Below are 25,946 nucleotides of genomic sequence, written 5' to 3' on the forward strand. Positions count from 1 at the left end.
TTCGGCTAATATTCCTTTAGGGAACTTAGGGATGCACCTAGACACGTTTTCAGCTTTTCTTGGTCTCCACCTTTTTCTCTTTCCTTTTATTTCTCCCTTGAATCTCTCTTGGCGTCATCTCCTTGATTATTTCTGATTTTCACGTTGGCAATCACACCAAATTATTCCTCCAACAATATTTCCTTCCCATAAAAGTCTCCCAAGAAAATCTCTCCTTGAAATCCTCAATCAATCATCTTTAATTCCCATGTTGTCACCTTGTTTTTCCTTAAGTATTACACGGCAAATTTAATCCCCAAGGAAAATATATTTTCTTTTTTAAAAACTCTTCCTTGATTTCCTCTTGGCATTATATTTTCTGATTTTCCACGTCATTTCCTTGCCATGTCATCTTCATGAAGCTTCTCTTTCCATTTATGAACTCAATTCAGCTTATTTATTCCAAAGACCTGAAAATATAAGCTTTCTAAAATAAGAAATGGAAACTTTCCTAAACTAAAATGGAAACTTTCTAAAAATGGAAAATAGAAACTACAAAACGGAAACTTTCTACAATTAGGAACTTTCCCAATCAAAGAATGGAAACTTTCCTAAACAGAGTTTTATTAAGGAAATAACGCAGGAAATGTAGGGAAATAGCAGTTAAAACGTAGCATTAAAATGCTCCTATCAAATTCCCCCATACTTAGCTTTTGCTAGTCCCTTAGCAAAATCACACAAAGACTCAACTAAGACTCAACGAAAATTTAAAGACTCTACACAAACAATGACTCTATTTCCCTTCAACTTTTTGTCTCAGCAATCTCTTACTTTCACAACACCAAGATTAGCACTCAACCAAGAATCAATGTTAAGCATTCGAGAGTTAATTAAAACATGTAATCCACACATACACAAGTAGGACTTGGTTGTAACAATGGTGATGGGTTGGGCTTAGCATGCTTCAGACAAGTATGATTCATATCCTCACAAGGTATATCCACTCTTTCTTCTCTCAGATCATGGCAATGCTTAAAAGCTTATATCACTCAAGTATATGTGAAAGATAAACAAATAAATCACGTATGAAGAAACGAAAGCACATATAATTTTTCTTTTAAAGATCTCATGAAGGATATCAACTACTTGCACAAATGGACTGCCATAGGTTCAACTCTTGTGATTCATCTCCACATCAAAGGCTGTCCCATCTTAAGGATCAAGAAGGTCCTCTCAAAGGTTGTAATGGGGCCAAGGCTCAAGGTTTTAAGAAACGAAAGGTAAGGAATTTAACAAAGTGTCCTAAAAACCTAGCAGAGCTCATGTAGATATAGAGACTTCTAGAAATCCACCAAGGCATTGCAAAAACGTCATAATCCCATAGAGGTAACATCAAAGGGCCTAATGTCTTCATGTTGGGCCCAATCTTCATTCTAAACTTCCTTTGAACTATAGTGAAATGGACAAAGACCAAATTTTTCAATAGTGGGCCTTCAATTCAAAGCAAACTCCAAAATCACTAAGTATGGGGAACTAAAATCCATGGACATATATTTTTTTTCTAGCCGTACACATTCTTTTCATTTTCTTTTTTTTTCATTTTTCACGGCTATCACATAATCTTTCTTTTCATGGACAAGTCTACCCCCACACTTGAACTTTCACCTCTTCTCAATCTTCATCCTTAGCACCAAACCCATGTAGTATGTCTCAAAAGATAGCTCCACTAAGTTCTTAGAACAAAGGGTAGGGTTGTAACTATACTAAGCTTCATGGTTAAGGATTTTAAGGGTGATGAATGAAAAGGCTTAATGTAGGCTCAAAGGGGCTTATCTAAGGGAGTCCCACGACGGGCACAAATGGGGACACAAGCTCATTTGGCAATGGTGGTAATTCCTAGGGTGCCTCTATCCTTTCCAGAATCAGGGCCATGTATTGATATAACGTCTCAACAAGCACAAGAGTGAATTCTAGCATTCTCTAGTCCATTAAACTTAATCTATGGCAAGCAATCAATCAAGATGAAAGAATAATGAGATCATCAAAACATCGCCAAGAAATTAAGAATATATATTTTTTTTCACTCCAAGAAAAAGGAACATGGGCTCAATTATCTCACATGGGCTTTATGAATCACAACTCATCCTAACATGCTCATATTCTGTACCAAGGTCACGAAATCCATATCCACTACACATGCATACATTTTTCATATATCTCAATTAACCAAAGAATACCATGTTAAAATCATCTCAACATTGTGATCCTCTTTTAGCCATAATTTCAGAGATATAGAATCATCCTAGACAGTTGAAGGGGCATCCTAAGACTCAAAACAAAAACAAAAGCAACTAAATTTTTTAATTTTTGACATTTTTCAATTTTTTTGTATTTTTCAATATATATGACTCAAGATAAAAGTATAAATCCCTTCCCCCACACTTAAATATTGCATTGTCCTCAATGTAATCAATCATAAGCATGCAATGAAACAAGTAAGCATAGATAGAAGGCATTTATGAAAACAAATCCTAAAATAAAAACAAAAGAGAAAAAATTGAAAAATAAAAAGAAATAGGGAAAGAGAAAGCAAATCTGTGTAGGTAGACTCATTCACAGCTACTTCTGAATTGGGTTGCCTCCCAAGCAGCGCTTGAATTTAACGTCTTTCAGCCAGACGGTACCTCCATTAAAAAAAAAGTTAGTGACTATAATTAACTAAGAAATACAAAATATACAAACAAGTTTAACTACGAATTACAAACTACAAGTAAAATTAGCAAGTACATTGTACACAAGACACAAGTTAGGTACACAAGTGAGTAAAAAAAAAAAAAAAAAAAAAAAAAAACATGAAAAATATTTACACAAATGTTTTTTTTTTACCTTAGTGTATCACAACATTTTGTTACATTTTCTTTTGTCATAAATATTATTGATATCAAATCTAATTCCAAGTGGTAAATCAAGTGGACGTGCGGCCCAAGTATAGTCGCCTAGACACAAAGTCCCTCCTACATCCGTTGGGCAACCTTACTGAGATGGCCAGGTAGGGGAGGGCGAACACAAGAGGTAGGATCCATTTTGGCATAGGCTACTCCCTCATTGAGGTTTACGCCCATTTGTAAGCACTTCTGGATCCAGAACCCGTTATGAACGTTGTCCCCTTCCTAGACACCATCTCACATAGGATATTCTTACTAGGATGTAAAAGGTCCTAAGTGTGAAGACAGTTCAATGAATGTTAATAAAGGCCGCCCTCAACCTTAAGGGGTACCAATAAGGGGTTTAGGCCAATATTAACAAAAGAGACTTCACCTATTCCATTTAATTTACAACTTACAATTAAACTCGTGTTCAACAATATAAAAAACAACCTAAGTAATTAATTAACTAATTTCGAGAATTACAAACAATTAACAAGTAATTTTTTTTTTTTTTTTTTTTTTTTTTTTTTTTTTTTTACGAAGAACAATAATATGAATCTGAAAATTTTCATTTAATCATAAAAATTCCAGAAATAATAACTTTGTTCAATCATGAATGTCAACTAAAGCAAACCAACGAAATTCAAACAAAGGTTACAAAGTAGAGGTCGAATTACACCGTGGATGGAAGATGAGGATGGATGATTTTCGTTGTGATCCTTGAAGCTTGAAAGCAAGTCTTCAATGGTGGATGGTGGAGGAATAGTCACGGCTCCTTCTTCTCCCTTCGGCCTTGCTTGAACTCCGTGGCTTGCTTTAGAGGATGGAGAGAAATTGAGAGAAGCTCACGGCAACAATATAATTTTTCTGAATTTTTCTAAGGGATGTGGAACCCTTTTTCAACGTCAAAGAGGTGGGTATATATAGGAGCACGGCTAGGGTTCACAAAGCAATCAGAAATTTCCACATAGCTTCCACCAATGAGAATTCGCCAAGTAAGCTTTGTGATGTAGTCCAACCAATCATAGAATGCCAAGTAATCCGTGTGATGTGTTCCAACCAATCAAAATTCTCTAAAATACCTCCCTAATATTTAATTGCCGAATTTCCTTGGAATTATTCTGATTTTCTTCATGAATTTCGGCTAATATTCCTTTAGGGAACTTAGGGATGCACCTAGACACGTTTTCAGCTTTTCTTGGTCTCCACCTTTTTCTCTTTCCTTTTATTTCTCCCTTGAATCTCTCTTGGCGTCATCTCCTTGATTATTTCTGATTTTCACGTTGGCAATCACACCAAATTATTCCTCCAACAATATTTCCTTCCCATAAAAGTCTCCCAAGAAAATCTCTCCTTGAAATCCTCAATCAATCATCTTTAATTCCCATGTTGTCACCTTGTTTTTCCTTAAGTATTACACGGCAAATTTAATCCCCAAGGAAAATATATTTTCTTTTTTAAAAACTCTTCCTTGATTTCCTCTTGGCATTATATTTTCTGATTTTCCACGTCATTTCCTTGCCATGTCATCTTCATGAAGCTTCTCTTTCCATTTATGAACTCAATTCAGCTTATTTATTCCAAAGACCTGAAAATATAAGCTTTCTAAAATAAGAAATGGAAACTTTCCTAAACTAAAATGGAAACTTTCTAAAAATGGAAAATAGAAACTACAAAACGGAAACTTTCTACAATTAGGAACTTTCCCAATCAAAGAATGGAAACTTTCCTAAACAGAGTTTTATTAAGGAAATAACGCAGGAAATGTAGGGAAATAGCAGTTAAAACGTAGCATTAAAATGCTCCTATCAGGTTACAATAACATCGAAATCCAAAATTCTCGTGAAAACACACCAGCCCCGCTGGTTACGAAAATAACGGACTAGCCCCGCTAGTCAAGTCACGAAAAAGTATGGGGAAGAAGTTATCACCATACGAGAAGGGAGCCTCCCAGGCTCGGGTCGGAGTGTCCCACACTCTGGAGCATCCCATGCTCTGCTCTTACTCACCCACAAACACATAGTAAGCAGGGAGGAGTACTAATAGGCTAGCTAGCAATAAATATGACGACCCAGGTATGGCGGGTAAAAACCATTAAAATCCAGTAAATCTATAAGGCTTCCCCATGTCCCACGAATAAAGAAAACACGGGTACGATTCCCAACCGTACCCGGAAATTCTCGTAAAAATCGTATAAAGCAACAGCGTGTCCCACACGCTAAAAGAATAACTAGATTAACAATAAGGCATTCCCAATGCCAAAATCGAAAGTCAATAAGTAACAAGAAATATAATTCCATCGAAATCCCATTTCGAAAAAAATATTCCAGAAATCTCAATATCGACGAATAAAATATATTAATAAATTTCGGAAATCACCTCGGAAAAATAATTCGTCGAAAATCACTTAAATCACAAGTTCAAATCCGAGTGAATAAAACTCACGTTCCAAAAATCATGATGGAAAATCCAAGCAATATTCCAAAACCGAAATCATATCCGAAACTAAAATAATATGATAATTAATAAAACATTAATTCGAAAAATAAATGCATGCATCAATATTCAAAAACAAACGTCCACTCACAGTATACGGCTAGCGTGGTATCCAAGCGTAAGGATCCTCGTCGAGCGATGAGTCAGTATCTCGTCCTGTACACAATTGTATTCCGTAAACAACAATTCGATAAAACAATACGATTCTATAATGAATCCCGAAAACCCCACGTAAACTAGCAACTCCAACTCCTTTCGACTTCAAGCCAAACTTCACCATTTATCTCAATCCGTCGATTAAGGTATTCCATGACGGAATAAGGGAAATCCGAAGGCCGGATTCCCACAAATCAACAACCGAAACTCCACACTTTCAAAATTCACAAACAATTCCAAACTCCTCCAAAAATTACCAAACTTCATAAACAAGCTCTACTCAAATTATAGGATTTAATGGGCTAAAAATTGGAATTAAATGTCAGCCCTACGCGCCACCACGCGCCACCCACAGTGGCGGCGAGTGGGGCCCACGCGCCGGCGGCCACCACCTCCGATGGCCACCAAATTTGGACAGTAGCTTCTACTCAACAAAACTAACCATTCATTCAACTACAACATCTCACAATTTTACCTTTAAGAGCTCGGATTAAGCTGATGAAGTTTTCCCAGAAAATTGCTTCGGACCTAAGGATGTTCTTCGTCGATTCGGCCTCCACGATGCAAATCGGAGCAAGAGACCTTAGGGGAAATGTTCGCCGGCTCAAGGCGCTCCTTCAATCCAAGTTTGGTGGTCGGAGACGGCCGGAAACTGCGAAATCGCCGGAAAAACCAAAATTGCACCCGGAGGAGAATTTGCTTCGAATCGAGGTTTTTCGGCCAAATTGTCGAAAGCCCAGGGTACCAGCGTGTAGGGAAGGAAGAGGCGGTCCCAGAATGACCAGTGGCACGCCGTCAGGTGGCCGGAATCGGAAATTAGGCCGGAAATTCAAAAATCCCCCGAACCGGAGGAGGAGAGATCGGGGGAGAGGAGAGAGAGGGAGCCCGGTAAGTTTCCAATTGGAAACTTACCACAGTGATTTTCCCTTTATATAGAAACTTACCTTGAACAGTAACTTTTCCTTTTTCGCCTATAACTTTCGCATACGAGCTCCGATTTTTACGAACCACATATGCACGCGCTCGGTTTAACATCCTCTACAACTTTCGTGAAGAAACTTTTCTCAAATTCTGACCCGAACAAAAAGTCAACTTTTAGGGCCACTAAAAGTGCTGAAACGACAGTCAAAGTGAAAATAGTTGTCGTTTACCGTCCAAATGACCAGTAAACGGGTGAATTTGGGTTCGGGACGTAACAGCAAGCCTAAGCTAAGCAAGAGTAGTCTCGCTCTCTAAGGAAGAAATATTCATCTAGTCTAATCTGCCAGTCACGCAGTTGTGGTACAAATATCAACTAGACACGTCTTAGGAAAGCTTATAGAAATTACCCCTACTTCAAAAGGCTTGAGTCCAGAATGTCTAAAAGCCGAGAGAACTTAAGATAGCACTAGTCCCACCCCCTTAGGGTTGGAACCTGCACCATCTTCAGTCTCCTCAGTAGCCAACAACCTCGGAAACAGGTTGCTCCTTGGGCTATTCTTGAGGCACTGCAGCTTGTCTCCAAATTTGAGCCCTCCCCAATCAGGCCCAGTGATCACCATGAACGGCCCACTGAAAGCAGCCCCGAACCCAGCAGGCCCAGAAGCTATAACCAGCTCGGTCAAACCAGCGGTCAACCCTAGTTCAAAACTAGGGTTTCCCGCCGATTTTTCTCGAGGCTCTTCTGACCAGCAGGCCGCTGTCGCGCTCGTCTCCAGCACCAGACCTGTTCCCGCCATTAGACCCGACCCAGCCACCGGCTGCGGTACAGAAACCAGTCCCAGACCTCCTGTCGCCGCCAGCTGCAAGCCTGTATCGATCACAGCCCGAGTCGCCTTTGTCCCGGCCAGACGCCACCACAGCCAGCGCCTCCCGTTGCTCAGATCTGACCTCGGCCACCCGACGTTGCCACGATGTAAAGGCTGATCGTCTCGAAGACGGCAGGCCCCGACACTCACACTTCTCTGACACGATCCACCACTCCACAACCAACAAAACACCCTCAGTCGAGAGTCGCCTCAACCGGGGCCTAGGAGAAACTTGTTCGAAATCCCAACGCCGCTGCTTGAGAAACCATGGACGCTCCCAGCCTATGTCGCCGTCGTCTCGCCTCTGCTTGGTCAGGAGAGCACGAGACTCCCCGCCGCCATACCAAAACCTAGGTTTCGTCTTACAGGGTCGCTCCGCAAGTTTCGGAGGCCCTCTCACCATCTCTAAAAAGTTCCGCAAGGACAGCTATCTTGATAAGAATTGAAGTGAGGAATTCGGACAAAGTTTTTTATTTTTTTCTAAGTTTAGAATGCCAAACAAGGTAAAACATACATTCTTAAAAAAAAAAAAAGGTATTTCATGTTTATAAATTATGAATTCCTTACTTTCATTTAAATTTCATATTCTTTTCCTCTATCCAAACACACGGCAGGGTTTTAATAATCTGATTTATCTCCATAGCAAAGCACCTCCTCAGTGTTCTCACACACCATTTCTCAAAAAAAAAAGTGTTCTCACACACCACCACATTCGATCACTTGCTTTCCCTGGTATGTATGATTTTTCTTTTCTAATTATTGATTTTCAAAAACTTCTATCATGCTTAGGAGCATATTTTTTTGGGATCAAGATCGTCTGAAGTTACTTGTGTGCAGTTTTTGTGAAGTTCGTTAGATCATCATCTTACAAGTAATCTCATGGATTTTATTATGTCACATCATCTAGTCTTTATTTTTTATTTGTGGTTTTGAAAAAACGTTAAAGTTGCCTTCTGCATCCAAACAAAGAGCAAACCCTAGGTTCTTCCATTCACGAACTGGAAGTCTGGATCCGCTTTCTCATTCTTTCTCCTTCTCTTCCTCTTTTCGTCCATTCTTTCTCGTGAAACATTAAAGGGTTTTCAGAGTTTAATTTAAATGGTAGTTTTCTTTTCTCTTCATCATATAATTGTATCTGGCAATTTGATTTGAATTTGTCCTTGAGTTTTCAGCCTCAAATCTTATAACTACGTTAACAATAATAATCTTGTTTGTTCTCTCCAAACGGTTTTGATTCGGTGATTATATCCGGTTGAATCACGAAGGTAGTCTCCCGGTCCCTTTTTATTGTATCGATTTACTTTTTTACTAAACCTAACGTTAAAAAAGCACTGAAGTATGATAGAATTTTGTTTATTTTCTTGGTGATGTGAGAATTACTCCTCTGTTACTATCAGGTGAAGAGAACAAAAGCCAAAAAAAAAAAGGGAGTAGCCTATTTTGATACTCATGGCGGATCAGCTAATGGATCTCCCGCATACCACAGGAGCAAGTTTTGCAAAGACTTGCTTCAATGGGTTCAATGCCCTATCAGGTTCTTAATTGTTTCTTTCCCTTCAGTTTTTGTTCCACTTTCTCTTCAAATTATTGCTTAATCAGACCTAAACTCTTGTAATAGGAATTGGATTGCTTACCACCCCTTATGCACTTTCAAAATCTGGATGGTTAAGTCTTGGTCTTCTTCTAGTTATGGCAATAACAACTTGCTACACTGGAATCTTGCTCACCAAATGCTTGAACACGAATAGATCAATGAAGACATATTCTGACGTGGCTTTCCGGGCATTTGGGCGAAAGGGCAGAATATTCGTTTCCATTTTCTTATACCTAGAGGTTTACCTAGTCCCAACAGGATTGCTGATAATGGAGGCTGATAATTTAGTTAAGTTATTCCCACACCTTGGAGTCAAGGGAGTCAATTTCGGTGGACTTCACGTGGCAGGAAAACCATTTTTCACAATGCTTGTGGGTCTGATAATATTACCTTCGATGTGGTTAAAGGACCTGAGATTGCTTTCCTACATCTCTTTATGTGGGATACTTTCAACCATTGTTATCATCAGCGCCATTGTTTGGGTTGGTATTGATGAAGTAGGGTTCTCCGCAGCAGGAGAGATATTCGATTGGAAAGGACTTCCTACTGCTCTTAGTTTGTATGCATTTTGTTATGGAGCTCATCCAGTCTTTCCAGTCCTATATTCTTCAATGAAACAAAAAAATCACTTCTTCAAGGTAAAGTAGTAGTTCACTTCAAACCTATAGCTTGTTTGTTTATTATATATAGGAAGTAATTATGGTCGTCATACAATGTAATTCAACTATCCCAACCTTTCATTTTTTTGATCTTTAACAACTTCTGTCGTGGATTAATTAATGTTTCAAATAATATTTGTTTTTGTTTTCAGGTTTTGCTCATCACTTTTTTCCTATGCACTGTAAACTACATGCTGGTGGCGATTCTTGGCTATTTGATGTTTGGCAAGAATGTCCAATCTCAAGTGACACTGAACATGTCTACAAAACTCAGCTCAAAAATAGTCATATACACCAGTTTAGCTGCTCCGATGGTTAAGTATGCACTGATAATCTCACCAATAGCAGATGCCATTGAGATGAATTTACCGAGTAAATGGAAAAGCAAGCTGGTTTGGATACTCGTAAGGACATTGTTATTGGTTAGCACAGTTGTAGTGGCTTTAGTTTTTCCCTATTTTGAGTCACTAACGGGACTTGTTGGAGCAATTCTTTGCGTAACGATTTCCATCTTGCTTCCATGTATTTGCTACTTGAAGATATTTAGTCTATACCAGAAGTTTGATGTGGAAGTTTTGATTATTGGAAGCATTATGGTTATGGCTGTAGCTGTTGGTGTGATGGGCACATATGCATCTGTTAAAACGAGAGAGTGATGTTTTTTCTACCAAATGTTCTGGATGTAGACCTGTTCGGTATAATGTTTTTCTCCATCCGTGGACGTATGAGGATGACTGTTCTGTCGAAGTCGATCTAAGTTCATGAAGTTGTACTTGCACATTGGATGGCCGGTTTAAAGTTACAAAAGTTCGGAATTTCTTTCTCTGATCGATTAGTCTAATAAGTATTCTCAAGTGTTTGCATTTCAAAACCAAGAATTCTATTCCAGCAGATATCAGACACGACCTTTAAATAATTAACCTACATTTTGTAGTTTCCAAAGAACACAGACATATAAGGAGCAGAGATCGAGTAAGAAGGACTGTGACGAGTTGACGACTGTCAGTAATTACAGAGGAGAATAATTACCTATCTGCAAAAGACCAGTACTTTGAAAAATGGTTTTGATCGAGTTTGATTCTATTTCCTCGAACCTCCTCACACACGGTTATATAGAGTTAATTATTTCGTTATACTTCTCTTTCTCTTATGTAGGCAGTAATATAGAGGACCCTAATATAGATCTGTGTTTTTTTATTTTTTATTTTTATAATTATTATGATTTTGTTTGGAATATTTTTGTGGTGGTTATTGCAAAGAAAATAAAACTGATGATGGCTTTGAAGAGGAGGCAGATGTGGCTGAAGATTCTCTATTAGTTAAATGTTTAGCAGATTGTTACGAGTGTGACAGTGACTGTAAAATTTGATATTGAGAAATTTTATCATGAACTACCAGGATATAGTATTTTGATTCAAGTACGTACCAGTGGAATGCGAGTGCAAACATATATGATGTATGTGTTGGTACATTTATTTTCATTATATAATATATGTGCGTATAAAATTTCTCTACTGCACAATGTTTAAAGCTTTTTCAAGAAAACATAGCATAATTTATTAATTATATGAATGGTTATGATTAGAACCGTTGGAATAAGATAATTTTTAAAATCATGATTTTTCAGTCTATAATTTTATGATCCAACCGTTTTTTTTTTACAATAATAGCTGGATTCTGAAACTCTAAAGTGAAAATATGTTAATTGCAATGAAAGGTGAATGAACTCGTTTAGCCAAATAGACAAATAGTGAACTTACTTCGAACACATAAACCTTCAAATGTGTGCAATATATGAAGAACAACAATGAGAACAATTCCCATGTGACAAGTAACGAGTCGTGTCTTCAGAGTTCCAACTTTTACGCACGATAGAGCTTTTGACGATTAGCTTTTTCATCTATTCTTTCTCCTACTCACTTTCACGAACCAATAAGAGGCAGAGAGAGACAGAGAGATGAGTAGTTCCTCATCACCTCATCGCTCTCATGGTGGCAGTAACAATAGTAGCAGCAACGGCGAAGATAGGCCGCGATTCTTCGACCCAAAAGCAAAGAGCAAGTGCTGGGCAAACGCCGCAATAGTGCCAGGTCGACACCCTGAGCGGTGGCGCAAAGACGCCGCCGGCAACATTGTCTGCAAGCGCTTCTGCAATTGCCAGGGCTGCCTCTGCTTCGAGTACGATCACATACTCCCCTTTTCTAAAGGTCCCAGCTTTTTCTCTTCTTATCCAATAAATTGCTTCAGTTCCTTTCTGGGTTTGTTTATCTTTGGGATTTAGGTTCATGATTTTGATCTGGGTATTTGAGATTTGTCGATTTTAGTGCATATACTAGTTGCTTGAGCTCATTGTTGAAATGGGTCTATGTGCTTTGCCTCTGAAGTACTGTAGTCATGTCCAAGATTGGGCCTTGTAGTCTTGGATTGGTTGGTAGCAACGAGAATGGTGTGGTTTACTTGATTTGGCATTTTGGAATTTGCAGAAGCTTAGGGGAATACAACTTCAAAATTGTTGCCTTTTTGTTTCTCAGTTCACAACATCCACAACAGGGGCATTTTCTTTGTTAATCAGTTTGATGTGTGAGTTTGTTGAGATGTGGGATTGTGATGTAGGTGGTGAATCCGTAGCGGAAAACTGTCAGATTCTACAAACAAGAGTGAACAGATTCAAATCAAACAAAGAGCAGGTCGATGAGAATCAATTGAAAGGCTACTCTTGTGATGTCAAGTTTACAGGTATTTATGCCGCCTTGTTTACTTCAGTCTTTGTAGTAGGTTGAATATTCTGTTCTCTTCAGTTTTTAACCAGCTAGAATTCATCCTGGATTCGGGAGGTACAGAATAGTAAGATGGTGGACATGACTAATCTCCTGTGTTATTGGTTTCTATTGTCCATGTCTATAATCAACGCTTAGAATGTGCTTTGTTAGTCTAGGTGATCTTGCTTTATCATCCCAAAATGCATTCATCAAGATTTGGAGAACTGTTTTTCTGCTTCAAGTCCAAAAAGAGAGTTGTGATGAACACTTGAAAGTCTTCAATCACTACATGCTATTGAACTTTGATGTTGATCTAGTCATAAGGTCTATTTCCAAATCCAAACTTAAGATGCCTATCTGATTGAGTTGACCTATTATTAGTTAACCTATTATGCTTGTTTGGTGGGCTATCTTATGTGGAGCTACCTTCTGGCCTTCTTGGAAGCCAGTATGCAAATTCATTCTCAGAGATACATCAAATCAAAAAAGAAAATTTAAGTATTAACCTATGACATTATTAGTTTTGTAGCACTTAGAACCGGTGAGAGTGTGAGACATGCATCTCAGAAACACACTTCTCTTTAACTCGCAGATAAGGAGCTTGACATAATTGAAATGGCTGTTTACGGTGATGTGGTCCGGCCAGGAAACCAGTGCCGATGCAGAACTGTAGCCGAGATGCTTGGCCAGGTCAAGTCAAAAGACAAAACTGCCGCTTGCAAGTTGCCACATAGCAGTGAGGCTCTATAGCAACTAAGGCATACCAAATTCCTTCAATTCTTGTAGGAAAATTGGAATGTAGTGATTTCAGAAAGGAGGATTTGGAAAAGTCATTTGAAAAACTAAAAGCATTAGATAGAATGTATCTGGTCAACTATATACAATACAGCTGAATAATTTTACTGTTGTGAGTGTAACTTTTGTCATCTTGATAAGTCAATGGAAATGGAACAAAGTATTGCCATGTAGATTGAACTTCAGTATCAACTAGATTTCCCATTGAAATGCATATTTCAAAGAAAAAAAAAACATCATCAAATATGAACGTGCTGATATTAAAATTTTCGGTTGTAATTAGTTACAATCTAGAGTTTTGCTTTTCTTCTTGTTGATGCAATTAAATTACAATCTAGAGTTTTGCTTTTCTTCCTGTTGATGCAATTAAATTCCTCAACATCTGTAGCAGATCTGCTAGTACTTGAAGAATGTGTTTCCTTCATCCACTCGATGCATTCCTCTGTAGTCCCAGAAGGATAAGCAAGCTGCCATGCAACTAGTTCCCCCTGCCATTTACTGACAATTGGTCCTCCATACTTAAGCCGCAAATGTTTTATGATCTCCTTTCCATCCAGTAATGGCTTTGTATCCCAGACTTTATCGAGGCCTAGATTGGTTGTGGCCTTTTCGGCTGCTTCAAATAGTTGCAACTTCTTGTTTAACTGATTGTCAGTGGGATGTAACAGTGTGTCCAGCAGCAAAGCAACTCGCTTAGGATCTTCAATTTCTCATAAAAGAAAACCTGTCGAGATACTCGCAGTTTTGATTCTCTTGAAGTAACAGGGACATCATCAACACATTCACTTCCCAAATCAACTACGGCGAGTTGTACATGATCCCCATTGGGTTCAAAGCGAGCAAGCAAAGATGGAAACTTGTCCGCTGCATGGTGTATATTCATAACAGTTTTGGCATTGCTGACTTTTTGCTCAAGAGAGTATCTGAAAATGAAATTCACGACAGTAAACATCTTTTGATGTGTCATCATTGTACAGTCATCCTTAGCGGTAACAACATAGCAGCATAGAGAGAGAGAGACTTCTCTGTTCATCATTAAAGGTAGAGCCCCCAACCAACAGAATGAGGTTGCACATAGAATTTAAGGTAGCAACACAAGCCCTGTGAGGTTGCACATATTATCTTAGTCTGATTTTACAGTGATACAATCATACAATACTCATACAGTAAGAGATTCCTAATGAATTTGATACAGATCATCCCTACGTAATCAGGGAATCTAATCATAATTAACTACAAAATATTTTAGGACTCATTTATTTCTTCTCCACACTAGGGCAATGCTCTTGGTTACTACAAATTACCCTAGCCTGGAGATGTTCCAAGCTATAATAGGGCTCCGAATGCTGAAAATGCTTCTTGTCCAAGCTAAAATCAGCTAAAGGATCAAAATCTGAAACACTAAAACCCTCCAAGTTGGTGAAGTTTTGATCATCTTGATAAGTCAAATGGGAGTGGAATCAACTCAATCAAGTATATATTTCTAATTAGAAGTTTCTTCTAACTTAAGAGTGAAGTTGAATTCAATCTGGGTTGACCAGACTAATTCCATGGAATTTGTGAAGACTCGATCATGATTTTTCTCAACTAAGTATGACCGTAATCTCAGTCTTGATCGATGCGATAAAGTCTGTGAAGGATAGCAGCATGATGCCAACCTGCAATTTGAATCTTGGTTGATCTAGAAAGATTGATTTTGATTAATAATTCTTCTCAAAATGTTTGAATAATTCATTTTTCTCAATGATCGAGCATCTTGACTAGCTTATTCCATACTAGTGAATAGGACCACTGTTTTTGTTAATTGCAAGACTCAGAAAACCAGGTCATGGGCAGTAGCTAGCAATTTCTTGTTGAAAAAGAAGAGGATGGTTCAGACTAAAGGAGTTACATTGACCCATAAGTCTAGCTACATTGACCCTTAAGTAAAGCTCAATTCATTCTTTTGGTGGTAATTATAACCATGATAATAACCCAAAGCTGGATCAGATGATTACCCCTAAAGCTCCATTACTTTTGACCTTCTGTATTTTATAGTGGAAAATGAAGGATGACTAGTGATTTGCATAAGCACCACCAAATGCACAAAACCAAGCATTTTGGGGCATCCAATCATTCTTTTAGTGCTTTTCCAAATAGAATGTGCAAGAGTCTCAAATGTCAAAAGATAAAACGTACATAGAGATATCTGAAATGAGTTTGGACTTTGGAGAGGAGGAATTGAAGCTTGTTAGGTATATGATGGATATATGGTTCTTTTATGTCTGGCTAATACATATATGATATTAAATGTTTTCACCTAAGGAGACATAGAAGTAAACTAAGCTAATCATAACATTGACCTAATGAGTGAGGGTTGGTGGACTCTGTCTATTTGTAGTGACACAAGTAGACCTAACTCCAACTACATGCTAATAAAGAATTTTATTTGGATTTGAATTGCACAGTCATACATCATCAAACTATGCCACTTCCATTTTAAAAGCTTGGTCTCTTTTTGAAATTAGGTGTTGGGTACCATCCATCCTAATGCCTTGGTCAATCCACAAAGTGCTCTAATGGTGTTTGGTGGCACATTGTTAATGGTTTTCTATATGATCATCTATATGTTCTTTACTTCTTTAATTTCCATCATCTATCTCATGCTATTGAGTAGCTTGGTACAATGAGAGATAGATCTTGATTGGATCATGGGAAGTAGCAATCATAGCTCAAAAGAGCACACTCACATGCCAACTTCTCAAAACAATCATGCATCGTTTGGATTATCTACACTGTCAAGTACTATAGCTCAAAACAGATACACATATATAGGAAGATATATTTTAATCAAAAACATATATCAGTAATTAATAAAAAGATGATCAGTACTCCTTACGTACAGGATGTAATTTAATGATAAAAGTTATTAAATCGGTTGAGGATTATATCGTAATGTATATAAATTATTCTTTCTAATTTGGTCGATTTTTTGTTGAGAGATCGATAATTGTTAAAAATGAAGTCGATCAGAAGATATGCAGCTCCAACAATTAATTCCAATTGAAGTGCATTTCAAAATTAAAAGAACCTCTTTATATATAGTACTAGAATATTATCACATGCAAATTCTTTGGTGAAAACTAATAATGGCAAAGGTGGAGAAAAACCCTGAAGCAGAGAATTGTCAGTGGCTAGCTCAGTGCCAGCTTCTGCTCAGTCTGCTAGCTACTGCAGATTAATTAAGGATCTGAAGCCTTAGTAAATGTTTGATTAATTCCAGTGAGCATGAAGATCATATACCTAGCTAAATTTGTCTTCAAATTTATGAGTTAATTAGCTTAAGGTCAGTGATTAGCGCAAGCACTCTAATACATATATATATATATATATATATATATATATATCTATCAATTAATGACTATCGTTGTATTGCAGAGAATTGCTTTGAGCTTACGGGGTGTTCTATAGTACTCCGACGTTGATGTTGAGACTACTTGAGCTGTCCTTTGAGTGAGAACCCAGGTCTTCTAGTGACAGGTTCGAAGCTTTACATGTGTGCTCACTTTCTCAAACTTTATTAAAGAGAAGCATGACTTTTACACCTAACCACTTTTTACATATATACTCATCAATAGAATTGGAATTGGAATGGCCCCAAATCATCATATAGATGCAATCCCCACAAAAAATTTATTTCCACTTTTCCAGCATCTAGAAATGGGACTGATTTAAGATTGAAGATTTAAGATTGAAGATTGAAGATTAAAGATTGAAGATGTGGTCAATGTCATATATATTGTATGCCCAGAATTACATCACATATTGAAACTCTACCAAAACAACTAGTCTTCTGATGTAAGATATTTGATATTTCATTGTCTTAGTATTAGGGTGGAGATGGCAGCTCCAACAAATCAACTAGTTGGACTTTTGAGGAATATGAAGTCTTAACCAAAGTTGGTTATGGAGATGCTTGTCCCATTGTTAATTTCAGTGGACCATATGAAGTAATGAAGTGAAGACCTGATGGGGAATTGTCACAAGATGAACTTAGAAGATGGGAAAATTGTGACGGTCATGATTGACCAGTCGTTTATACACGACTAAGACAAAAATAAATTTAGCGGTTTATAATTATATGTTTATTCATTATATTTCATCATGTGCCAAATATACGATTGATTTATATGATTTAAGACTTTTAGAATTAAAATAATATTACTATAAAACATGTGAATTATGAAATAGAACAAAAATGAGAAAGAAGATTCAAGACCCTAAAGAAGGTGTAGCATTTTTAGGCTTGTAGCAACTACGGATGTAAATAAATGAGAAACAAGATTTCAAAACCCTAAAGAAGGTGTGCCATTTTTAGGCTTGTAGCAACTACTAGCAAAGTAGCAATTGCCAAGAAATATACAATCATTGTATGAGTTTTTCCTTTCTCCTTTTGGCTTTTTCTTTCCCTTTTTCTTTAATCAACTCTCTCCGTTCCTCCTCCACTAGCAACCCATCTCCTGCTCATACATGACCTCTAAACCCTAAAGTCCACAAATTTCAAGTTTTGTACCGAATTCAAGAACTAAATGACACGATAGATAACACATCATTACATCGAAGATCATTATATTATAGTAGAACCAAAGACATGACATCTTATCACACTTAAATCTAGTACCAAAATTTGAGATCTCAGATATTTTTATTTTTTTGGCCAAAGATGCAAAAATACAAGAAAAATCACAAAACCTACCCCCAAACCCATTGGTCAACAACCACCCACGACCCAACCGACATCCTCACGCGCTATCTTATTGGATGCCCGATCCGATCCACCGGACCCACCCGACGTGCCAGCCCATTTCGAAAAAACACAAATTACCAATCCAAACAAAACCAGGGAATAATCGAATCCAAACAAAACCCAATTCCCATTCCCATTCCCATTTCGTCTCCAAAACAAAAAACTTTTTTTTTTTTTTTTTTTGATCGACTAAAAAACCTCTTTTTCTCCGTGGATCTCGCTGGATTTTATTTATTATTCATTATTTTTTCGAAAGAAGAAGCCGCGCATTAAATCCATTATCTCCCGCAATCGTCGCGAAAAATCAAAAGTGACGGAAAAAAAAAAAAAAAAAAAAAAAGTTGGAGACGAACAAAAAAACAAAGTTGGAAGTGAATCATTTGGCGAAAGAAACAGCAAAACATTCTATCTTTGGAGTGGTTTATATACCCCCATCATTTCATTTCTAGGTGCCCCTTAATTCTTCCGCTGTAACCTGCATTTCGAATTTTTTTTTTCCGCCGGAGCACCCAGTTTGAGCTCCGGACCCGGCTCACAGTTTCCCGATCAGGTTCGTCGGCGGGTCTGAATTCCGGCCGGCCGGGGGTGTACGTTCGTGTTCGGAGATGGGCTGCGTCAGCTCGAAGCAGACGGTGTCGGTGACGCCGGCGTTCGACCACTCGGGGGCGTTCAGGGACAATGTCGGCAATTCGGGTCGGAGCCGGGTCGGGGAGGCGGTGGTGAAGAAGAAGGGGGGTGAGTTGAGTGGGAGCGAGTTGGGTGAGTCCGGGAGAGCGAGTTCGAATAAGAAGAAGAGTAATGGTTCCGAGTCGTTGAGTTTTCGGTTGAGTAATTTGCAGAGGTATGTGGAGGGGGAGCAGGTCGCCGCCGGTTGGCCGGCCTGGCTCAGCGCCGTCGCCGCAGAAGCCATTCAGGGCTGGGTCCCACTTCGGGCCGATGCCTTCGAGAAATTAGAGAAGGTAGAAATTAAAGTTCTTCTTCTTCTTTTTTTTCATTGAGAGTTTCAGGTTTTTCTGTGAAGATGGGAATTTTGTGTGTGAATTTTTATAGTTTTGGTTTTTCTCTGTTGTTGTTGACGAACAAGATTTTAGCTTTTTATTGAAAATGTTGAAGAAGATTTTTTTTGAGTAGTGTGTGTGAATTTGGATTTAGTGCAACGTTTTCATTGTTTTATTAAATTACATTTCTTTAAAAAGCTTGCGTTTTTGTGTTTACAAACTAAGAAACTTTACTGATTAAGAAATGAAGAAGCTCAAAGATTTAGTGGTGTTTGTGCTACATAGAATATGTGGTGATTGGTATAAATCTTTTGTTATGCATCTAGATGGTTTATGGCTCTTGCTGTTTTAGTATCTTGATTCTTATGTGTTCTTACTGAATTACTGCTTTTTGTGCAGATTGGACAGGGTACGTATAGTAGTGTGTTCCGAGCGCGTGACCTGGAGACTGGGAAGTTAGTTGCTTTGAAGAAGGTGCGGTTCGACAATTTTGAGCCTGAGAGCGTCAGGTTTATGGCCCGAGAAATCTTGATTCTCAGAAGGCTTGACCATCCAAATGTCATTAAATTGGAGGGTTTAATTACTTCCCGGTTGTCATGTAGCATATACCTTGTGTTTGAGTACATGGAACATGACATTACTGGACTCCTGTCTAACCCCGACATCAAGTTCAGTGAAGCACAGGTTTGCTTGCCTTGCCCTTGTGAGTACATGTTGTTGCATATCGTGCTGGGCTGTTTTGAGACCACGCAAAATGGTGTCATCTATCTTCGTTGTCTAATCTCTTGCTAATATGGTTGATGTTGGTTTTATTTGGTAGATTAAATGTTACATGAAGCAGCTGTTATCTGGACTTGAACATTGTCACTCGCGGGGTGTAATGCATCGCGACATAAAAGGATCAAATCTTCTGGTGAACAATGAAGGAATTTTGAAGATGGCTGATTTTGGATTGGCAAACTTCTGTGATTCTGGGCACAAGCAACCCCTTACCAGTCGGGTTGTCACTTTGTGGTATCGTCCTCCTGAACTTTTGCTTGGATCAACTGCCTATGGAGCTTATATCGATCTCTGGAGTGTTGGCTGTGCATTTGCAGAACTCCTGGTTGGGAAACCTGTTCTTCAAGGGCGAACAGAGGTGATTAACTAATCAAAGTACATGGCTTTTGATTATAATGTTAGTCATTTAAATTTGACTGAAATATGTTGTTGAGATAGTTTGGTGGATTAACATAACATAGGAAAGTTAAAAAGGGTGTCTTTGGACTCGTTTTTATGTGGAAATTATGTATGTTCTGCACCTGCAAAGACCTCCATTTGTTTCTGTGGTAAAAGATCAATATGTTTATCAACACAGCAGCATGAATGCAGAGTCCTCCATTATAATTATGCCCTTGGGAAAAATTATGCAAAGTCCGATTTTCTTAACAACTGGATAAGCTTATTAGAACAACAAGGTTGATTCTCTGATCAAGGGTTAGATTAGTAAATGTATGTCATATATGCATTCTGAAGATTTTCTATAACAATTGTTAGTTATCATAGTTTGCTTTGACACCTCCAGTTCGAGTTCTTAAAGAATTTCCACTGACAGGTTGAACAATTACACAAGATTTTCAAGCTCTGCGGCTCCCCACCGGAAGAATACTGGAAAAAGTCCAAACTTCCACATGCAACTCTATTTAAACCCCAACAACCTTATGATAGTACTCTGCAGGAGACCTTTAAAGATTTGCCAGCTGCCACTTTTAACCTACTAGGGACTCTTCTTTCTGTAGAACCGCACAAGCGTGGGACTGCCTCCTCTGCTCTTGCATCTGAGGTAATCATTCAAGATAATGGAATTTTTAGTCTTGTTTGCTAGAACTACCAATTTTATACTCACGCATACTTCACTATTTTGTTGCCAAATCCTAGTGTTCTGAAGTCCTTTTTCATTATAGAAGTGAGAGTTCTTAATTCTCGATTATGAACTTTATGCATTAGAGACTCATTTCTACATTGTGATTCTTATTCTTGATGCTCTAAGTGGAGCATGAATGTCAAATTGCTTAAATTAAGCATTAATCTTCCTCACACAGATTCTCCTAAGCATTCTTTATATGCCACTTTCAGTATTTCAAAATGAAGCCTTATGCCTGTGATCCATCAAGCTTGCCAATTTACCCACCTAGCAAAGAGATTGACGCAAAAAATCGGGAGGAGGCAAAGAGGTGAGGATTCTCTTTCTCTTTTATGAGGAATTTACCATAGTGCTAACCAGAAGATGAAAATTGAAATTTAGTGTCTCCTCCACTGAATTATCAGGAAAAAGATTGGTGGTAGAATTCGTGGAGGCGAAACAAGAAAGTCAACAAGAAAATCACATGGAATAAGTAAATTGGCACCAGTCGAGGTCTGTCTCTTTCATCCTCTGTTATATGTAGACTTGTAGAGATACAAACGTTTCATTGTAAATGATCTATCTTACCTTTTCTTGCAGGACTTGGCAACCCAAGTGCAAGATTCATATAAAATTAATGGCACTAATGGACGTATTACGAAGCAAGAAAATGGTGTCATAGGCAGGGAGTTGCCAAAGCCATCTGCTTCTAAAGCAGAAGAGGCTTCACATGTAAAGAATGCATCTCAAGGAGACATTCCCTTCTCTGGCCCATTAGAGGTTTCTACATCAAGTGGCTTCGCATGGGCAAAAAGACGACGAGATGATGCTTCTAGAAGATCTCATACTCGATCTATTTCAAAAGGACACATATTTAACACAGTAGAACCTTCAATTGCAGTGCATACAAGGAAGAACTTCGACTGTAAGACGCATGAAAATGGGGAATACAGAGGGCGTACTGACTCTAGAGGGCATGATTCATACGAGATTGTTAAGCTAGCAATGCTGAATCAATGGGGCAAGCTTGAACGTCCAGATTCCTTCGATGCTTCTGATGGGTATCACTCGCAGGAATTATCGAGGGCACTTTATCAGAGAGAGGAAAGGGTAGCTGCTACTAAAAGTGATCTGGTGAGTTCATGTAATAATATAAGAACCATATTTTCTGTATGTAGGTATGTATATACAATTACTGAACTTGACTAACCTCATTAATATTGGTTTTGTAACAGAGTTTTCCACTTGATGATGAAGAAGACAAGGTTGAATTTTCAGGACCCTTGTTATCTCAACCCTATAAAGTTGACGAATTCTTAGAAAGGCATGAGCGCCACATCAGAAGGGCAACGCGGAACTCCTGGTTCTATAGAGGTACAAGATATTAGTACAAGTTCAGAGTTATACTTTATCGTGTAGCTCAGTGTAACAGTTTGGCCAAGATAATCCTCAAGCAACTAAAGGTCCTAAACTAAAACCTTTGGTGCCTTTTTGGCTAAATAGTATGAGTTCTGAATTGCAGGTAAGAAGCAAGGGAAGTAAGTTAGCTGATAGGTTCTAATTGACTACATCGAGAAGAAGAGAAGAGGAGAACTCAACAAGAAAACAAAATATACAAAGTTTCAGCCTGGTAGATGGCATTTCCAAATTCTGACTAGGCTGCTATATCTAATAGTTGAGAAAGTGAAAATCTTCACCACCATTTCACTATAGAATATTTTGGAGAGGAGGAAAGAATGGTTAGAATGATTACATTTTCTCTTATTTGAACCTTTTGTTTCCCTGATTTAGTTCTTTCTTTCCTAATTTTTTGGCAAATCCCAAATCCAATGTATATACTCATGATTAGTAGCAAAAGCCTTGTTTGTTTTCATATCAGGCTTCTTTACTTATCCTATAGCCTTGGTTATTCTCAAGATTTACTTTGTGGGAAGAGAGAGTTTAGGATGCACTTATGGGCTTTTATAAAAGCAAAGAAAAGAGAACATTATGACTGAGACGTGTAAGCTAAGCCCATAAATCTCTGCTAAATATCCCAAACCTGATATGAATGTGTTTTCTGGAACTGATAGCAACCACAGGCTTGGCAGCAACTACAACTGGTGAGCTTTGTCCTGGACTCTCGTGTCCAAGAATCATTGTCATTCTAATTGTGGAAATTCAGGTAAAACCACCAGGTAGATGCGAAAAAATTTGTTCAAGGGTTTCAAATCTCATTCAAATCACAATGAAAGATCAAGCAGATCGAAGTGCTAGCAAGCTCAATATCAATCAGCATCAACCAGTAGCTGGTAAGCTTGCACCAAATGAATGAGGACATATATACAAATCCACATTAGCTAATGTAAGGCTCTATTTCGTTTTGTTTTTTCGATTTTCGATAATAAGAAACAAAACAAAGCCTCAGCAACAACTCGACCCTAGTTGGTCAAAGTTGAAAGCCTAGAAAGTCTCCACATATAAAGCATGGAAACGGATGTTCTCATTGTTCTGAACATAATCAAGATCAAGAACTACATCTCCGGAAAATTTACTTCACGAATCTATTTACTATTGAAAGCGTTGTTTAACACTTGCAGAAACTCCACCAGACAAGCCCTGAAGATTGGGGAGGTCAGTCTGAACTCTGAAATGAAGGGATATCCATTATTGAAAGGCAGAGTGGAACAGGGGAAAGGAACCAATGGGCCAATGTGTCACCACCATAGAACAATGAGGCAATCCCAATAATTTGGATTGAACGTGGGTCCTTCATTGTAATTAAACCAGAGATGTTGAAGCAGATTACCGACACCACTGTTTACCATAATTACCTTAACAGACACATGATGGTGAAAGGGGTTTCATAAATGATTAAATCCCATATTTGAAGGTTGAGATCTCACTTTCATCATCATAAACCATGACCATCTTCCCCAGATAGACATAGTAATATTCTTTCACTGAAATAGGCTACTGGGGTTCACATGGCATGCATGCATGTAGAGGCTGCAATCATTTCAGGAACCTCGGCATGAAGATGATCATAGATCTCTGACCCTCCATTATGTTGACTGACTTCTTAATGCTCGCAATAATGCATGTAATTAAGCCTCGTGGTATCAGAGTTTGGATCACGTACGTACGTACCAGACATGTGCCCTTTTATTGCTTTTCTACTCTTTCTTTGATTACAAGGAATTCCATTGCAATGAAAGTAATAATAGTACGTGAAAGCTTAATTACTAAATCATGTCTCTGATTTTATGGGTAATTTGCTTCCTTTGCATTATGCACATCAGATATTCCAAAAGCTTTGAGCCCTTTATCTAGTTTCATGCCGCGTGTCTTGTCTGTTGCACAACACAGTATACAGGCACATCGGAGCACTTTTACTGTATATAGAGTACATCATACCACTTTTACCATTATAATTGCAAAAAGTAGCATTTAGTCTGCCTTGTACACCTTAATATATATATCTCTTTACTCACAGTTATTAAAGTTTGATTTTACAACGATACTAATTCAAGAAAGTTAAAAAAGACATTTAAACTAAAAAAATTCAATAAAGCTATATCTTTTTAAAAAAGCACCCCTAAGCGTCACGTCACCCATAGGTCAATCAAAATGTGTTTCAAGAAAAGTAGCGATGTGCATGAACTTGGGCCTATTGACATTTCATGCATTGCTTGTCCAGCACCCTACATTAATTATCCACCGTCAATTCCTTAGAATAGTTACAACTAAAGTAATGGACATCGGTGATCGGTCGAATTTTTTATTACTGGCGTGTGTTTGACATCCACATTTACACTGAAGCGTGATTGGTCGGCTCCAGCTTTACTTGGTGGTCTACGATACAGCCCAATCCGCTTGTCACGTGAGAGAAATCACGTGGCGCCAATCTTTCTCCTCACGTGGTTCCAATCGCTAGACGACAGCGTTGAGTAGTCAGGAGCTGTTGTCGTTTGTTGGAGAAAGAGCAAAAGGAAACGTAGAAGATTAGAAGAAGGAAACGTTTCGATGGAGGGATGGGATCGGGTGACGTGGCACATAGTACCTAACCATGAAAATCACGGTGAAAGAGGCGCACTGCGCACACCAACAGTGGTTACTTGGGGATTGATGCCGGATTGATTGTTACACGGGGTAACGAGCTTTCCACGATAGCCAATTAACAAATATGATTAACCCTACGTCCCTACCCATCTAATTACTAATTAGTTACTTTGGCAAAGGAAAAAAAAAAAAAAAAAACTAATTAATTATTAAATTTCTTATTGTTCGATAAAAATAATGTTAATGTATCAGATTCATTCTGCGTATATTGATTGAAACTTGAAATATTGATTTGTACTGAAGTATGATCCGAGTTATGATTTGAGATGTCGTGCATCACCAATCGCGCATAAATTATGACATGCTCGTGACCATTGTAACTTGTGAGCTGTTATCGAGACCAACATTTGACGAACTCCGAATCCCAAATCCTTAATCCAAAAATAATCGCATGGCCAAATTCAACAACAACCAACTTTACTAATCCCTATACAATGTATCGAATACATGTTGCCTCCATTTCCAACCAACACCCAAAAAGATAGTAGACCACCGCAACACTTCAAATCCAACATATCCGTATTGTAAACTCCAGCTCTTCAAACAATGTCATGGCAGACAACACCCTTCGACCGCTCATGCCTAACGAGGAATTAATACAAAATTCCAATATACAACGTGAGATGACGACACGATTTAATTCTCTAATGCTCATCAAATCAATTCTCATACATAAATTGTACATATATGAGACGTGAGACAATGACAAAATTTAGATGAAGAAGACTAAACCTACACGATACTCATGACTCATAATGTGATAAATAACACAAAATGTGCTAATACGATGCGATTGAGGTCATATCCACTCCAATATATTTATTGTTTTACCAAAAAAAAAAGACCTATACAAATAGGATTTAGTTTTTTAAAATTGTAATTATACTTCCTATTATGATAGACGTTATGATCGACCAAAATACAACGGTAAAAGAATCATTTTAACGCATGGTTTGCCATTTTACCAATAATTCCATTTCCAGTGTTTCAAAATCCCCTGCCTTTGAAATCCCGACAGAGACAGTAA

General features: G+C 38.1%; 3 protein-coding genes and 1 long non-coding RNA gene across 5 annotated transcripts; 3 read left to right on the forward strand and 1 right to left on the reverse strand.

Moving 5' to 3' along the window:
• Positions 1-6,295: 6,295 nt before the first annotated feature.
• Positions 6,296-6,746, reverse strand: LOC133742043 (uncharacterized). The gene is made up of 2 exons (XR_009862329.1): positions 6,710-6,746; positions 6,296-6,602 (listed from the first exon to the last, which is right to left on the reverse strand). It is a non-coding gene; the product is annotated as an uncharacterized LOC133742043 (long non-coding RNA).
• A 1,274-nt stretch (positions 6,747-8,020) lies between these two features.
• Positions 8,021-10,868, forward strand: LOC133741994 (amino acid transporter AVT1I-like). The gene is made up of 3 exons (XM_062169693.1): positions 8,021-8,879; positions 8,964-9,577; positions 9,751-10,868. The coding sequence occupies exons 1-3, from the start codon at positions 8,795-8,797 to the stop codon at positions 10,252-10,254; spliced, it is 1,203 nt and encodes a 400-aa protein (XP_062025677.1). The 5' UTR covers positions 8,021-8,794; the 3' UTR covers positions 10,255-10,868.
• A 564-nt stretch (positions 10,869-11,432) lies between these two features.
• Positions 11,433-14,216, forward strand: LOC133744130 (uncharacterized). 2 transcript variants are annotated; one of them, XM_062172271.1, is made up of 3 exons: positions 11,433-11,805; positions 12,212-12,334; positions 13,544-14,216. In XM_062172271.1, exons 1-3 carry the CDS (start codon positions 11,556-11,558, stop codon positions 13,612-13,614), a joined length of 444 nt encoding a protein of 147 aa, XP_062028255.1. In that variant the 5' UTR covers positions 11,433-11,555; the 3' UTR covers positions 13,615-14,216. The 2 variants fall into 2 exon arrangements, with proteins under 2 accessions (XP_062028255.1, XP_062028254.1); XM_062172270.1 differs by lacking the exon at positions 13,544-14,216 and adding an exon at positions 12,950-13,265 and having other exon boundaries at positions 11,439-11,805.
• Positions 14,217-18,201: 3,985 nt separating this feature from the next.
• Positions 18,202-22,706, forward strand: LOC133742471 (protein IMPAIRED IN BABA-INDUCED STERILITY 1). Its single transcript, XM_062170142.1, has 9 exons — positions 18,202-18,897; positions 19,336-19,620; positions 19,757-20,074; positions 20,531-20,758; positions 21,052-21,149; positions 21,244-21,331; positions 21,419-21,952; positions 22,054-22,192; positions 22,341-22,706. The coding sequence occupies exons 1-9, from the start codon at positions 18,544-18,546 to the stop codon at positions 22,358-22,360; spliced, it is 2,064 nt and encodes a 687-aa protein (XP_062026126.1). The 5' UTR covers positions 18,202-18,543; the 3' UTR covers positions 22,361-22,706.
• The last annotated feature ends 3,240 nt before the right edge of the window (positions 22,707-25,946 follow it).

This window comes from Rosa rugosa, chromosome 4 (genome assembly GCF_958449725.1).
Source record: "Rosa rugosa chromosome 4, drRosRugo1.1, whole genome shotgun sequence".
Classification (NCBI taxonomy): Eukaryota; Viridiplantae; Streptophyta; class Magnoliopsida; order Rosales; family Rosaceae; genus Rosa; species Rosa rugosa.

What these genes read in the sequence shown, in the direction of transcription:
- LOC133741994 (XM_062169693.1), top strand. Translation starts at nt 8,795, where the DNA reads ATGGCGGATCAGCTAATGGATCTCCCGCATACCACAGGAGCAAGTTTT. An exon ending in TGGGTTCAATGCCCTATCAG is followed by an intron (nt 8,880 to 8,963) that starts GTTCTTAATTGT and finishes CTCTTGTAATAG; the next exon opens with GAATTGGATTGCTTACCACC. An exon ending in AAAAAAATCACTTCTTCAAG is followed by an intron (nt 9,578 to 9,750) that starts GTAAAGTAGTAG and finishes TTTTGTTTTCAG; the next exon opens with GTTTTGCTCATCACTTTTTT.
- LOC133744130 (XM_062172270.1), top strand. Translation starts at nt 11,556, where the DNA reads ATGAGTAGTTCCTCATCACCTCATCGCTCTCATGGTGGCAGTAACAAT. An exon ending in CATACTCCCCTTTTCTAAAG is followed by an intron (nt 11,806 to 12,211) that starts GTCCCAGCTTTT and finishes ATTGTGATGTAG; the next exon opens with GTGGTGAATCCGTAGCGGAA. An exon ending in TTGTGATGTCAAGTTTACAG is followed by an intron (nt 12,335 to 12,949) that starts GTATTTATGCCG and finishes TTTAACTCGCAG; the next exon opens with ATAAGGAGCTTGACATAATT.
- LOC133742471 (XM_062170142.1), top strand. Translation starts at nt 18,544, where the DNA reads ATGGGCTGCGTCAGCTCGAAGCAGACGGTGTCGGTGACGCCGGCGTTC. An exon ending in CCTCTGCTCTTGCATCTGAG is followed by an intron (nt 20,759 to 21,051) that starts GTAATCATTCAA and finishes TGCCACTTTCAG; the next exon opens with TATTTCAAAATGAAGCCTTA. An exon ending in GTAAATTGGCACCAGTCGAG is followed by an intron (nt 21,332 to 21,418) that starts GTCTGTCTCTTT and finishes CTTTTCTTGCAG; the next exon opens with GACTTGGCAACCCAAGTGCA.